At 37.0% G+C, this 16423-nt stretch overlaps 1 protein-coding gene across 17 annotated transcripts in view; it reads right to left on the minus strand.

Annotated features, from left to right (window-relative positions):
- CSNK1G1 (casein kinase 1 gamma 1) overlaps nt 1-16423 on the minus strand; it is a 247782-nt gene that overhangs the window by 83244 nt on the left and 148115 nt on the right. For all 17 annotated transcript variants that reach the window (XM_001366863.4, XM_001366816.4, XM_007479552.3 and 14 more), the window contains one exon: nt 14655-14695. In XM_001366863.4, the coding sequence (XP_001366900.1) occupies nt 14655-14695 (41 nt within the window). Of the gene's footprint in view, nt 1-14654; nt 14696-16423 lie in introns of those variants that run through there.

Below are 16423 nucleotides of genomic sequence, written 5' to 3' on the forward strand. Positions count from 1 at the left end.
TCAGCTTCTAAGACCTAAGACTGAATCTGCCATCTTTGACAGACGGTTTATGTATTCGGCAGGATGTTCCTCTTTATTCTGCAAGATCTTATCAAACCTAGCCCATGTGTTAGGTTTTGAACAGCATTGCTTTATGGCCTGAAGTAAATCCTCCCTGCATTTTCTTAGGTAGGACATGCAAGTAGTGTTAGCAAAGTCCATATCTACGCTTTGTTTCACAGTTGGCCAGCTAGTTAAGTTGTTATCAGATCTTGTCTTTTCCAAGAATTGCCTCTGTTCATGGGGGCTGAACAGTTCTGATAGAAGGAACTCGACATCTTCAAAATCAGGATCAAAGATCCTGAAAGCTCGTTTCAACTCCTTTTGAGATTTTAAAGTATTTTCTACAAATTTTGGGAAATGGCTCTCAAGTTCCTGTGAGGTGAATTGCCTATGGGCTTTGGAGTGTAGCACCCCAGCATCACTGGATAATTTGGTGACCTCTTTTAGTGGACTGATTTTCTCAGGTTCACCGTCAGGCTTGTTCTTATTGTCACCTCCATTTTCCTGAGGTATACTCTCTGTTTGCCCGTTGTCCTTGCCCACAACCTGATCTAGCCCTTTTTCCTTAATCAATTGCTCAAACACAGCCTTAATCATGCTTTCCAGGTTATCAATAGCCAATATCTTTTCTGTCTTAAGGGGAATCACAAATCTAAAGATCTTCTTCACTTGGGTTAGAGTTTGAAGGACAACCATAAAGAGCACATACACTTGAGCCAGGACCTGCCAGAGTATAGGGCCTGTTTGGAATGGCAACTGCAAAACAGACCTTGTTATGTTGCCTATATAATCAACAGTTTCCACGATCATATGGGTCATTCTGCTGTACAATATGTGATAGACCCAGAAACAGGCAATGACGGCCACAATCACAGTTCCACAAATAACTTGTCTAAACATTGTTTCTTTCTTTCTTTACTACTCTGCCTTTCACAGGATTGTGGGGTTCAGTCAGACTTCGAGGTGCCAATTGTATTAGAAATGGATAATCTGTGGAACTATTTCTTGTTGTAATAACTGGATATACTCTGGCTTGTGACTAGAGAAATAGTAGGGAAACCTCAAGGTGCCTAATTGTAATGGAGATAGAGATTTTTTGAGAGATAGAAAGATGTTACTAGAGAGAGATATTCTGGAGTTGCCTATTGATCACTACTGATGGCTAATAGATCAATATTTTTCCTACCCTCCTCCTCCCTCAATCCCTCCCTTCTGAAACCTGTGGTTTTTCCCCTCCCTCCTGAGTGGACTATGAGATTTATGAGGAAGAACTCTTTCCTCTTCCTTTCTCAAGTAAGGGGGTTTATTGGGAACAACAGGATGGAGAACTGAGGTAAGATGGATAAGGATTTCCCTAATCTATAATAAAGGATAGGAGGATTATGGGAAATGTCAGACCTGTCACAGCTGTGACACAAGGACAGTTAGAGTTTGGAAGACAAGTATTTTTCTTCTTTTAACCAGCCATATAATCTCTGCTTGAGTAATTCAAGTCCAGACTCTGTCAAAAGCCACAAGGTTTTTCTCTGCCTAGGTCAGGAAAAAGCCAGTCTCTCCCTTTGTCAGAAAACCAAGTCAGTCTCTCCCTTGGTCAGAAAACCAAGCCAGTCTCTCAGTTCATCTCCTGGCCAGGCTCCAACTGACTTTCCTGCGAACATTCCTGATTGACAGATGAGGTCCTTAATTCTCTATCTTGCATGCATGAAATTCTCTCTTCCTTCATGCCTCTTCCACATATACATTATTGCAACAATCAGCTTTCTTTCAAGTTTTCTGCCATCATGAAAGGGGTTATTATTCATATTTTGATATCTATAATTTTTCTGTCTTTGAACCCCCACCCCACCCCCCAATCTTGGAGTACACTTCCAAAACAGGAATACTAGGACAATTTCTTGAAAAATTTCATATTGTTTTGTGAAGGATCTGAAATGGTTCATAGTTCTACCAACCCTAACTAAATATGCTTCCTTTTTTACTGTCCTTCAAACACCACTTCATCAGCTTTGCTAATTTGATCGGTATAATATGAAATGATGGATTTATTTTTATTTACATTTTGTTAGCTATTTGTAGTTTTAAAAAATATAATTATTCCATCCCCAACTGTGCATATCTTTTGATCCAACAAAACCACTACTGGAGGACATGGGGGAGAAGGGGAGAGATGGATAAAGACAGAGATAGAATCTGTGCAAAAATGTTTATGTTTATAACTGCCTTTTTTGTGGTGGCAAAGAACTGGAAACTGAAGGGATATACATCAATTGAGGAATGGCTGGACAGGTTGTGGTATATGATGGTGATGGACTACTACTGTGCTATAAGAAATGACGAATAGGATGATTTCAGAAAAACCTGGAAAGACTGATAAGAACTGATGCAAAGTGAAGTGAGCAGAACCAGAACATCATACACATTAAGAGCAATGTTGTGTGATGATCAACTGTGAATGATTCTGAGCAGTACAATCATCATGACAACTCCAAAGGAATTATGAAGAAAGATACTATGCACACCAGAGAAAGAAATGATGGAAAGAAATGAATACAGACTGAAGTAGTACATCACTTTTCAGTCTCTTCTTTTTTTGGTGATATGTATTATCTTCTACAACATGATGAATATAGAAATATGTTTTACACGAAAGCACATGTATAACCAAATCAAATTCCTTACTGTCTCAGGGAAGAGGGAGGAAAAGCTCAAAGAATTTGTAACTCAAAATGTTAGAAAACAAGTATTAAAACTTAACATGTTTTACATGCAATTGGAAAAAATATATAATCGCTTTGAATTTTTAAAAAATGGTTGTATGCTTACAGTTCTTTGAAAATTCTTTGTTTACATGCTTTGGCCAATTATTAAGGAATTATTCTTAAAACTTCATATTATCATGTCAATGACCTATACAACTTTGTTATAATAATTTTTATAGGAAAGATATATGTTGCAAAAATTAGTTCCCCATTTGACAGATATTCTCATTATTCTAGTTGCATTCATTTCTTTCATGGGTTTTTAAATTGTATATAAGTGAATTACTTCATTTTTCATTTCTCATCTCCCCTAACCTAATTATTCTAATTTGCTTAGCCACTGTCTAGGAGCTAAGTAGTGCAGTAAATAGAGCACTGGACTGAAATAATCAGGAAAAACCTGACTTCAAATCTGGTCTTAAGCACTCGTTGTGTGACTGTGCTTGTCACTTAAATGGTCTGTCTCAATGTCTTTATTGTAAGAAAGGGATTAGAACTGTACCTGCCTCCCAGGATAGTTGTGAAAATAAAATATGAGAACATTTGTAAACTGCTTTCAAGCCTTTAAACACTACATAAATGTACAATAAATACCAATGGCTCCCTATCACTTCCAGGACCAAATATAAATCCTTCATTGGGCATTCAAAATCTTTCATAACTGCCCTACTCTCCACACCTTTTCAATTTTCTTATGCCTATGTGAGCCACTTATTTACTCTTCTACTGAGTGACACTGTTAAACCTTGCTATTCTTCACACAAGACACTCCATCTTCCAGTGTCAAGTATTTTCATTGGTTATTTTCTCCAGTGGCTATAATGCTCTTCTTCCTTATCTGTTTCCTGGGCTCACTGGCTTTCTTCAAGCTTCAGCTAAAACCCTACTTTCTGCAAAGAAGTCTTTCCTGATTTCCTTGAATGTAAGTGCCCACTCTCCATTGCTTATTTCCAATTTACTTTGTATATAGCTTATTTTTAAATAACCATTTGCAAGTTGTCTTCCTCATTAGACTGCATATTCAGTAAGAACAGGAACCGACGTTTACTTTTTTTTTTCTGTATACCCAGTACTTAGCACAATACCTGGCACATAGTAGGTGCTTAACAAATACTTATTAATATTTTCAAAAAAGAGGAGTATCCACTTTGCTTCTAGTTTTTTTACCACAAAAATCCTATTAATAATTTGTTGTATATGTGATTTAAACTTTCGTCAGCAGAAACTTACATTGTAACAGCTAAAATTCATATAATTCTTTTAAGCTTGCAAACAAGCCTATATTCATTCTCTCTTTTGAACCTCAAGATAACCTTCTGAAAAAAGTGCTATCACTTTATACTCAGCTCACCAATCTCTTCAATTCCTATGACATATACATCCTCACTTCACCCAAGGCACAATGAAAGATGTACAAACACACTAAATGACCATCACCAAGATGACAGTTCATGAAATTGTGGTATATGATGGTGATGGAATATTATTGTGCTGTAAGTAATGATGAACTAGAAGATTTCTGTATGAACTGGAAGAACCTCTATGAACTGATGCAGAGTAAAATGAACAAAACTAAGAGAAGAATGTACACAGAAAGTGAAATATTGTGGAATAATTGAATGTAAAGGATTTTTCTACTAGCAGCAATGCAGTGAATCAAGACAATCCTGAGGGACTTATGAGAAAAAAATGCTATCCGCATCAAGAGAAAGAACTGTGATAGTAGTCTTGCAGAAGAAAAAATATGACTTATCACTTGTTTATATGGGTACGTGATTTGGAGTTTTGGTTTCAAAAGATTGCTCTATTGCAAAAATGAATAATATGGAAATAGGAAATAGGTATCAAGTGATAACATTTGTATAACCCAGTGGAATTGCTTGTTGGCTCCAGGAGGAAGGAGAGAAAAGGGGAGGGGGAAAAATGTGCCCTGTAAAAATGGAAAAATATTGGGGGGAAAAAGATGACAGTTTGTGTCTAGTGCAATGGAGTGAATCAGAACTCATGAGTTCAGATAAACAGTTTCTTTAAGAAAGACATATCCAACAACTTCCAAGTAAAGTAATTCCTGAGATACTAAAAAGTAGCCTAAGAAGATAAAAGCAGGGAACAGCCAGGGGCAAGATTAAAAGTAGTCAGGAAGTATTGTCAGTCATAAGTGCTTTACACCAAAGTCTTAAAGTTGTTTTTACATCCTCCTAGCAGAAAGGGCCACCAGCTGGGTACCAGGTGGCTACCCAGGGACAAAGTTTACTGAAACTTTTCCGAATCAGTTTTATAAAGTCCTGACTCAAAACAGTACTGGTTAGTGTTGTGGTAGTGTAGGGAACAATTCAAGTCTTTCAATCCTTTCATCCTTTCAATCCTACCATCCACTGTGGAAGAGGCATGAAGAAAGAGAGGATTTACAGGACAAGACAAGCATGTGAACCAAGGTAAAGGATCTGATCTGTCAATCAAGGCAAAGATTCCAAATGGAATGTTCCCAGGAGAGGCAGTTGGAGCTGGCCATGGAAGATGAACTGAAATTTCTTCTCTGGGGGTTACTGACCAAGGGAGAAACCTCTTCTCTGGGGTTCCTAACCAAGAGAGATTGACCTAGGCAGAGAGAGAGACCTTTGTGGCTTTTGATAGAGTCTGGACTTGAATTACTCAAGCAGAGATTACCTGACTAAAGAAGAAAGGAAGAAAGATACTTGTCCTCTCTGATTGTCCCTGAGTCATAGCTGTGACTGGACTGACATTTCCCAAACCCTCCTAATTCTCCTTGTAGACCAGGGACATCCCTTATCCCACTCACCTTCAATTTCCACCCTGTCCTATCTTTCCCAATAAACCTCCTTACCTGAGAAAGAGAACAAGAGTATCATCTCTAAATCTCACAGTTCACCTTTGAGTTATATAGAAAGGTGACTAAAACTGGGAGAGGGGAAAGGGTGGCAGGAGGGCTTTGGGTGGAAGACTGGGAAGTGAAGGGTGGAGGGTAGGAAATAGCTTGATTTCTTAGCCATTAATAGGGATCAATTGGTAGCCCAGAGCAACACCTCTAGCAGCATCTCAGCATCTCTCTATATCTCTCAGAAGTACTTCTATCTCCATAACAAATAGGCATTCCTGAGGTTCCCCTAGTACCTTTCTAGTCAGCCAGAGTATATCCATTTACCACAACCAGAAATAGTTCCACACATATTACTTATTTTATTACACCACTCATGTCCCAGCCCCCTACAACTAAAACCTGTTGTGTCTTCAGGATACAGAATTCAAATTCCTATCTCTGATTAAGATTACCTATCCTTTCTTTAGTTCAGGTTTACTCCTTTTAAACTTTAAGTTTCGTCTTCAATGAGACCTAGATACCTAGACCTAGACCTACCACTTGGAGTGGATCACTCCTACTCTAGTATCCATTTTCTCCTTTCTCATTCTATAAATCATAAGTCCAAGTATACATTTTCCTCTTGGACTGAATTCCTTGCCTCCTAGTCCTACTGTCACTTATACCTTACCAAAATCCAATGCTGGAGTACTAGTTACCTTTTCTAATATTACTCAAGTGCTGAACACCATTGAAGAAAGTTGCAAAAGTGTGTCAAAGAGTTTTATTAGAAATTTAATTAAATCTCAGTGGGAAAGCTTTCACTTTTACTCTTCCATAAGTAATTATCACACCCCTCACAATACTTATTCTAAGTCTTTTTTCACTAATAGTTGCTGGAAAAAAAATTTGCTCAGCTACTTAATTAAAAAATAGTCTATCTTTTATAAAGTCCCTCCTTTCCTCAATTCTATACTTCAAAATCTTAATATTGTCTTTCATTGTTAATTTCTGATGAAGAAATGATACCTCTTCCCCTCCAATTTCTTCCAGGAGTTTGTCCCTTTGATAATTTTTCTCTAGATTTAATTTCTCTATCTTCTCACTTCTCCCTATTCCCTACAAACATGCCACTTCTTGCCATCCTTTGCCATCTTGGTTTTGCCATCTGCTCTTAAGTTTTATCTTTTACTTGACCCTTTCGCAGAATAACTATTTAGAATAAGTTGTCTCCTTTCTCCCTACTCATCAACCCTTGTAATTTGGTTTTCTATCCCGAAGCTACTCTCCACAGGGAAACTGATAATATCTCACTTGCTAAATACAAATGCCTTTTCTCAGGGATCACCAATCTCTTGACCCCTTAGTTCTTTTCCCAATCATCTCTCCTGCATTAGCTATACTCTCCTTCTTTCCCAATCTTGAATTGTGGGTGAACCACATTCCTGGTTTCCAATTCTTTGCAATAAAAAGAACTGCTAAAACTATTTTCATGCAAGTAGCTCCTTTTCCCCTATCTCTGATATCTTTAGGATACAGACCCAATATTGCTAGGTCAAAGGGTATGCATAGTTTTATTGTGCTTTGAATGTGGTTCCAGTGCTCTTTAGAATGGTTGGTTCCACTCACAATTCCAGCAACAGTATATAAATGTCTCAATTTTCCCACATCCCCTCCAACATTTATCATTTTCCTTTCTGGTCATATTAGCCAGTCTGACAGGTATAAGGCAATAACTCAAGAATTGTTTTAATTTGTTTTTCTCTAGTCAATAGTGATTTAGATAATTTTTTCATGTGACTAGAGTTTTAATTTCTTCATCTGAGAAGTGTCCATTAATATCCTTCAACCATTTATCAATCAGGGAATGTGTTATAACCATATAAATTTGACTCAGTTCTCTATATACTTGAGAAATTAAGGTCTTTGTCAGAAACACTTGCCATAAAAATTTCTCCCCAATTTAGTGTTTTCCTTCAAAGTTTGGTTGTATTGGTTTTGTTTGCACAAAATTTTTTCAATTTAATATAATCAAAATTATCCATTTCATTTTTCATTATGTTTTCTATGTCTTGTTTGGTCATCAATTCTTCCCTTATCTAAGTCTGACAAGGTAAACTTTCCCAAGTTCCCCTTATCTACTTCTTTTCTTCTCACTGTCTTAACTCCTTACTGTGATTTTTAGATTTCCCCCCTCAGCCTAGCACCCAGGGATGTACACACTCACATTACACGGGCATGTGATAGCAAATGAAAAATCAGAAACAACTGACTGTCCCCTGGGTTATCTTAGCTAAGCCAAGCTTGAGCCACCACTGGCACATGTGAGACGTAGGAAGTGAGGTAGAGAACTGTCTTTGGAGTTCTCGTCACTGCCTGTGGAGAGGACTAGACAGCAGTTCTATCCTGGAGCTCGAGTTTGGAGGAGCCCCACAGACAGTTTTCCTTCAATCAGTAACGTAAGTGAAAGGACTGACTCCCCTTTCCCTTGGCTCTCAGGGGAAAGCCGCCCTTGGCCAAAGCCTTGACTCCTGCATGGCTCAGCTTGAGCTGGAGCAGTTTGAGATAACTCTTTCTCTCTCTCTCCCTCTTTCTTAATTTCTTCCTCCTGTTGTAATTAAATCACCATAAAAGTCTATTCTGACTTGAGTGTTTCATTTAAGATTTTAGGAAATTAAAATCTTTGGCAACCAAATAATTATTACATTCAGTCTCAACCCTAAATTTAACCTTTACATTACAATGTGGTTTCTGACCTCATCATTCAACTGAAACTGCTTCTTCCAAAGTTACTAATGATTTCTTAACTGCAACATCTGGCATTATTTTCTCAATCATCATCTTTCTCTGCTTCTGCAGCCTTTGACACTGTCAATCATCCATTTCACCTTGATAATTTCTTTTCTCTAGGTTTTCAAGATACTACTTTCACTTTGTTCTCTTCTTGCTATCCATTCCTTCCATTCTCCTTTCATGGTTCTTCATTGCTGTTCAAAACAAATATCCATATTATCATCCCTCCTCCCCAAAATATGTGTTAGTCTAAAATTTTAGTCCCTCACCTCTTTAACAGGAGCATATTAGTCATTTGGAATTGTGGCTGGGCATTATGTTAATAAAATATTCCTTATTATTTCAAAGTTGTTTGCCTTTAATATATCATTGTCATTGTTAAAACTGTTCAAAGTTCAAGCAAGTCATTCCAAATTTTTCTGAAACTCTCCATTATTTCATACAGCACAGAAGTATTCTACCACATTTATTTGCCATAAACTTATTCAGCCATTCCCCAACTGATGTGCACCCCTTCAGATTCTCATTTTCTGTCACCTCAAAAAGACCTATACATATTTTTGTAATCTTTAGTTGGTATTGATTAGAATCCAATCCTTTTAAATTCCTTCACTTCCTTTCTTCCCTGCATAAATGTATTTCTGTATACAACTCTATGTGTGTGTTCTTCCTTCTCTGGATGAGTGTAATAAAGAAACTATTACTTCTTGAAATGGAGAAGGTAAACTGATGGGGAACCTGTTTCTTCACCAATGGCTTTTGTTCTCTGGCTTTGACTAGAGAGAGGACTGCTGTAGGAACCTAAAACTGCTGAGGGAACCTGAGGCTGCTTATTGGCAATGGAGGACAGAGAAATGCTGCTGGGGGGATGCTACCACACACACACAGGGATGCTGGTACACAGGGGACACTGCTCTGAGGGAATCTGCCTATTGATCCCTAACAATGGCTGATCTATTTCCTAATTTCATTCCTCCCTCAATCCCTGTTCCAACCCTCTTCCTCCTGCCATCCTAATCCTCCCAATTTTCCCTCTGCCCTGAGTGAATTATAAAATATTCCAAGTTTCTTTCTCAGGTAAGGGGTTTATTGGGATAACAATGGGAAATTGAGGTAAAAAAAAACTGAGGGATGAGGAAGTCCCTAGTCTAACTGAGGTAAAATTAAGAAAGTAGTCCAGTCACAAACTGTGACTATTAAACAGGGAGATGGAGGACAATGGCTTTTCAAGATCTTCTTTCTTTTTCTTCAGTTAGATTTCTCCTTCTTGTCAATTTCAACTGTCTAAAATCAGAGAACTTCAAGTAACCAAGTCAGCCCCACCAGAGTCCAAAAGCCAAGTCAGCTTCCCAAAAGTCTCTCAGCCAACTTCAAACACCATAGAGCAAGTGTGTGTTCCCCAGTCAGAGACCCAGAGACCAAAAAAAAGCCCTTCTGGTCAACTCCAACTGCTCAGAGCCAGAAAACCAGAGACCAAGTTCAAAAGCCCAGTTTCTCTTCTTAGTATGGCCAGCCAAAAGCCTCCAGGGAAAAGTATGACTTCCAGTCCCAGACACAGAGACACAAAAGACCCCTCTCAGCTCCAACTGCCCAGAGCCAGAGAGACAAAGTCCAAAAACCAAGTTTCTGCTCTCAGAGTGGCCAGCCAAAGCCCCAACTCAGCTCCAACTGCCAACAACCCAGGGACATTCCACTGGAATCCTGGCTTGATAGACATCGAGAGCTAGATCTCCAGTCCTGCATCTTGGTCCACAGGTCCTGCAGAAACTTCTCTCTCTCATATCTCTATCACATCAGCTCACATGAAAGTGAAGTTCATCTACTTGTACACCCTGATTATGAGATAATTTCTCCCCAAGCTTCCTTTCCCTTCCCCTACTTCTTTAACCTTCCCTCATCCCCCACAGCATATCCTCTCTTTTCCTCCCATTCTAAGCTCTAAGGGCTGGGCAATAGATTAAGTGACTTGCCAGAGGTCACAAGTTATGAAGTGTCTGAGACCAGATTTAAAGCCAGGTCCTCCCAACTCCAAGTCTAACACTCTTCCTAGTTGCTCTCTTTTCTATGTTTCTTTACAGATCATCAAGACATAACATAACCATTCATATGCCTCATCTCATTCCACTTCCTCTATAACCTCAAATTATTATAGGGTTCAGAGGTGACACAGATATCATCTCCCCAGATTAGAACATGAGCAATTTATCTTTGTTCAGTTCATTGTTCATTCATGTTTGATTTTTATGTCTGAATCTCTGTATTTGAACTCTGAAGTTTCAAGTGTCAGCCTTTATATTGATAATGCTGGTCAAGTTCTCCATTTTCATTAGAGATCCATTCTTCCCTCTATAGGAATACAGTCAGTGAGTAAGTTATTCTTGGCTGTAAGCTCTTATCTTTTGACTTCAGGAATATTCTAAGTTCTCTATTTCTTCAAAGAGGTGACTGCTAAAGCTTCTTTAATCCTGACTATAAGATTCTTTAGTATTTGAATTCTGACTACTTGCAGGATTTTTTCTATGATGGGGAAACTCTGGATTTTGGCTATGACATTCCTGGGAGTTTTGATTTTAGAGTTCCCCCCTCCCATGAAGGTGATTTTATTTCCACTTTTCTCTCTTGTTCTAAAATATTTAGGCAAAGTGCTTTCTTTTAAGATTTCTTCAAGGGGATACCCTTCAAGTGGGGAATGCTGAACAAATTGTGGTATCTGTTGGTGATAGAATACTATTGTGCTCAAAGGAATAATGAACTGGAGGGATTCCATGGGAACTGGAACGACCTCCAGGAATTGATGCAGATTGAAAGGATCAGAACCTGGAGAACATTATACATAGTGGCACAATCAAATGCAATCGACTTCTCTACTAATAGAAATACAATGATCCAGGAAAATTGTAATTGACTTATGAGAAAGAACACTATCCACATTCAGAGAAAGAACTGTGGGAGTAGAAACATAGAAGAAAAACAACTGCTTGATCACATGGGTTGATGGGGATATGATTGGGGATGTAAACGATCACCCTAGTGTAAATATCAATAATATGGAAATGGGTCTTGATCAATGATACATGTAAAACCCAGTGGAATTGTGTGTCAGCTACTGGAAAAATATTCTTAATTGATTAAATAAATAAAACTTTCCAAATAAAAAAAATTCTTGAAATATGATGTAGACTCTTATTTTGGTTATATTGTTCATATGGTCCATGATTCTTAATTTTTGGGAAGAAATTTTCCTTGCTATGAGATAACTTATATTTCCTTCTCTATTTTTAGTCTGGCTTCGTTTTAATATTTCTTATTGTCTCATGAAGTCATTTGCTTCTGTTTTGTTGATTTTAATTTTAAGGAAACTTGTTGCTTATATAAAAATCTTGTACCTTGTGTGTCAAGCTATTAATTACCTTTCCAATTCTTTCTTCTATTCCTAAGCAAGAATTCCCCTATAACATTTAGCTTGATTTAAAGGAATCCTTCCTGACAACTAGAGTTACCCCAAGATAGAACTGAATGCCTCAAGAAGTAGTGAGTTTCTGAATGCTCACCAATTGGGGAATGCCTGAACAAGTTGTGTTACATTACTGAAATGGAATATTACTGTGCTATAAGAAATGACGAGCAGGAGAATTTCAGAAAAACTTAGAAAGACCTATATGAACTGATGCAGAGTGAAGTAAACAGAACCAGGAGAACATTATACACAGCAAAGGCAATGCTGTATGATGATCAACTGTGAATGACTTGGCTAGTCTCAAGCAATACAGTGATCCAAAACAATCCCAAAGGGTTTATGATGAAAAAAAAGTAACCTATTTCCAAAGAGAACTGACGGATCTGAAAGCAGATTGAAGAAGATCGCTCTACATTTTCTTCATGGTTTGTGTGTTTGTCTTTTTCCACAATATGACAAATATGGAAATATATTATTGTCTTTTTTATGATAACAAATATATACCAATAGCAAAATGTTTACTCTCTCATGGTGGGAGAGAGGGAGAAAGAAAGAAAACGTGTAATTCAAAATGTTAGAAAACAAATGTCAAAAATTTTTTTTTACATATAACTGGGAAAAAGATAAAACATTACCACAGGGGAGGGGAGAAGACATACAAACAGTTTCAAAAAATAGCAGTGAGTTTCCCTTCATTGGCTGGTTTCATGTAAAAGCTAGACAACCACTTTGCAGTGGAGGGATTCTTGTACAGCTATAGTTTGGATCATGTAGCCTCAGGTTTCCATTCTAACTCTAATATTCTGTGATAATATGGAGATGATTTTTACAACTGCATAGAAGATGAACTGAAAAGGAAAGAGATTGGAAGAAGAGAGCTTAATCAGGAGTTCATTAAATAGTTTGACTCACTACAAAATGCATTACCAAATGTAAACAAAAAAATTATTTTGGTGTTTTACAGTATGTTGTGTTAGAATTTGGCCTGAATATACATTATTTTCTTTTTTGTTCCCTTTTCCTCACGAGCTCATAATAGTAATAAAAAAGAAAACAAGTTTGTTCCCTAAACACTACATAGTATATTACTGAAAGCATCTCTGAAAATTGTCAATAATTTCCATGCCTCTCCTGCCTTCTCCACCTCCCACTCTTCTGGCCACATGTCAGAAAGCAACTAGGCAAAGCAAAGTATAATTCAGCTGGGACAAATCATTAGGAAAAAGTAAAATTAAAATATCCCCAAAATCCTGGTTTGGTCCCACTCACTTTCTGCCATCAATTCCTTCATTTTTCTAAAAATCCCAGAGAAATTTGTCAAGACTGTATTGGGCATAGTTTCATAAAAGCTAAAAGCTAGACTACTTAATCCAGTTTCCCACTGATCAACCTTAAAAATTAAGCAAACAATCTCTAAAATGGAAGCTTCAATATAGTAGTGTAGTTAGATGACTTACATTGATATCTGGCTGTACCACTTACTACTTCTGTGAAATTTGGTAACTGATAATCTCCCTGACTCCTTTACCTTAAAATGGGGATATTACTCTGAAGGGTTACTAGAAAGAGCAAATAAAATGTGTAAGATATTTTGTAAGCTATAATAGCCTATAACAATGTCAGTTATTTAAACGGCTGCCAACCTTATGTAACTGGACTTTATTGTACCTTCAGGTTTACTAGGCAATGAAAAAAGAGGGACACCTTATTGTTTAAAAACAATGGGTAAAAATACTTCACCTGTTTTATAAACTGAATAAAGAAGAGATAGGATTAAGTCTCTTCCTAAGACTGGTCAGATGTGAGTTAGATAGGTGTGTTTAAATTTTAGGATAGAATACCTGAAAGTGAGTCTCATGCTTAATTGCACCTGACCAAAAGGGGGGGATCAGAATTGATGGGAAGGCAAATTCCCTTTATCTATTTAAAGAAGAACTTCTTAAGATTGAGGGTGGAAATATTACCTTGTTAAGCAATGAATTCTTTTGTCAATAGAGGTGTTTAAGAAGAGACTGAATGAACATTTGTCATGAAAGTATTCATGTATCAATCAGGCAGTTAGACAATACTACTTCTAAGAATCCCACTGAGATTTTATCAATGTATAAAGTCTTCTTAGGTTTTAAGTTGACCTAAGGAAATAAGATTTCCCTTTTATGTCATTTCATATTTGTATGTCTGTTTTATAACTTATGATGGATCTGACTGATTTTGGCTAAAGTTTGTGTACTAGATACTATAACAATGTGTTTATGAGTCCTTCTAACATCTTGAAATAAAATGGCAACTGATCCATTGACTAGGGAATTACCAGAAAAATTGTGGTCTATAAATGGAACAGATTATTGTACTAAAAGAAACAACAACTATGATGAATGTAGAAATGCATGGGAAACCTTACATGAAGTGACTGACACCCAGTAAAGTAAGCAGAGCCAAGAGAACAATATGTAAACAACAACTAAAACAATATAAATGGAAAGAAATAAAATAGTTTCAGAGTGAATGCTGCAAGAACACAAAGAACAAGCAGGGCCCCAAAGAAAAGATATGGGAAGACACAACTTGCTAGTCATTTGTAGAGGTAAGAAGAGATGCACAAGAGTGGAACATTACATATATTTTTAGAATTTTTCAATATACTGATAAGTTTTTCTGTTTTTTTTTTCTATTTTCTTAAGTAGGAAAAAGCTTCATTAGTCATATAATTGACTTCATTTGGCTATAAGTATAAAGGGTAAAATCAAAACAAAACTAGCACAAATATCATATAGATTTTACTTACCAGTTTGATTGCTACATATTCATTGGTGTAGAGATTTTTACCTATGAAAAAAGCAGAACATATATTTTAATGATATTGGTTATGAACAAATCAAAACTTTCTAAGTTCATAAGAAAGGCTATATTCCTGATGTCATTCACATATATGAAGAATGATTGATAAATTGAAAGTGAAACAGATCTAGCAATGTTACAACAGAAATAGCTAGGGAATTTTAAATTAAAACTTGCATTTTATCTCATTTCCAAATAACCAATGGTTCTGTGATTCAATCTTCCCAAATACTGAAGGGAGTCGGGGTTTCACTGTGTCCAAATGAACAGTTCCTGGGAAAAACTGCAAGGCCACAGCTGAGACAAGTATCCTGAGAAAACTGCAAGGCCACAGTCAAGACAGATAACCAGGAAAAACTAAGACATCCTCCCCAAGGCTACAACTGTTGAAACAGACAAGGCCCCAAGAACAAGGCCTGTTCTTTTCAGCTGCTCTATATATGTGCACTCCCGATCCTACCAGGGCACAGTTCTTTTGGGGAACCATCCTAGCGCTAGTAATAAATCTCTCCCTGCTGCCTGTTGCATTGTCTTTGAGTGTTCTTGGGGCGGGGGGGGGGGGGGGGGGGAGGGAAGGTGTACTTCCACTCGGACCCTAACAATACCAGGTAAAATTATAGAAAGAAGAACTATGAGGAATAGGGGGAGAAATAATCAGTAGAACAAAATATATAAATTTCAAACATTCACAAGTTTTAAATCACAGAATCACAGCATTTTGGAGACTGAAATAATTTCAGGGATCACATTTAAGCCAAACCGTTTTGCTGGTAGTCAATTCAGTCAAACTATCCTCCCTTTAAAACAAAGACAAAAAAAAGGGTACAATAAAATTCATTTATTTAATCAACAGATCTACTTTTCCTCAGATCTCATGATTCTTATAACTTCAAGGATTACACTTATTAAATGATTTCTAATGCTGAATACGAGACCCTCTAACCTTTAATAGATTATTTCCAGGTAGATGTCAAGGTGAGTTAACCTTTAACATTTTCCCATCCAAACTGGCTCTTTTTTCTACTTCCTCCCTCTTGGTCCTGGGTATTACTAATTTCCTAAGTGAACAAGAAAAGTAAAAACCTGACAAAATGCCCAAACATTATTCCATAAAGACTGAGAAAAAGCACTTGACTAAATCCTAAAGTAGAAATCTGAGGAAAAATCACAATAAATAATTTTGTCAGTCTAGGTGAGCATAGAAAAAGCAGAGAAAGGTCAGCAGATACTGGGGACTGGATTTAGATGAAAAGGCATTGTTCTCTTTTTTCTTCAATTACCATTATACACCTTAATCTGGGTCTTTTCATTTTATCTGGATTACTATAAAACCTATAACCTTGATTGCAGCTATTTTCCCTTTCAATCCATCTTATGTACTACTTTCAGAAAAATCTTACTTGATCAATGTTTTCATTCTTTCACTTAAAAAACTTTAACAAGACTTCTTCCTGGCTACTCAGATATAAACTTTTCTGCTCTAGTTTCAAGGCAATTTATAACCTAGCTCATTCTACTACCCAAATTTATTTCCTAACACAAACCATTTTCTTCAGTTAGAACATGCTTCAGACTCAACTATTTTATTATTCTTCTTTCTCCTCACAATAACTTGGTCCTTTCATTTTGCTTATCTCATTCTTAATCATATTTCAAGGTCCATCCCATGTTCTAATGAAGCCTTTTCAAGTTATTTCCAACTATCTTAGTTTCTCT

Source organism: Monodelphis domestica, chromosome 1 (genome assembly GCF_027887165.1).
Source record: "Monodelphis domestica isolate mMonDom1 chromosome 1, mMonDom1.pri, whole genome shotgun sequence".
Lineage (NCBI taxonomy): Eukaryota > Metazoa > Chordata > Mammalia > Didelphimorphia > Didelphidae > Monodelphis > Monodelphis domestica.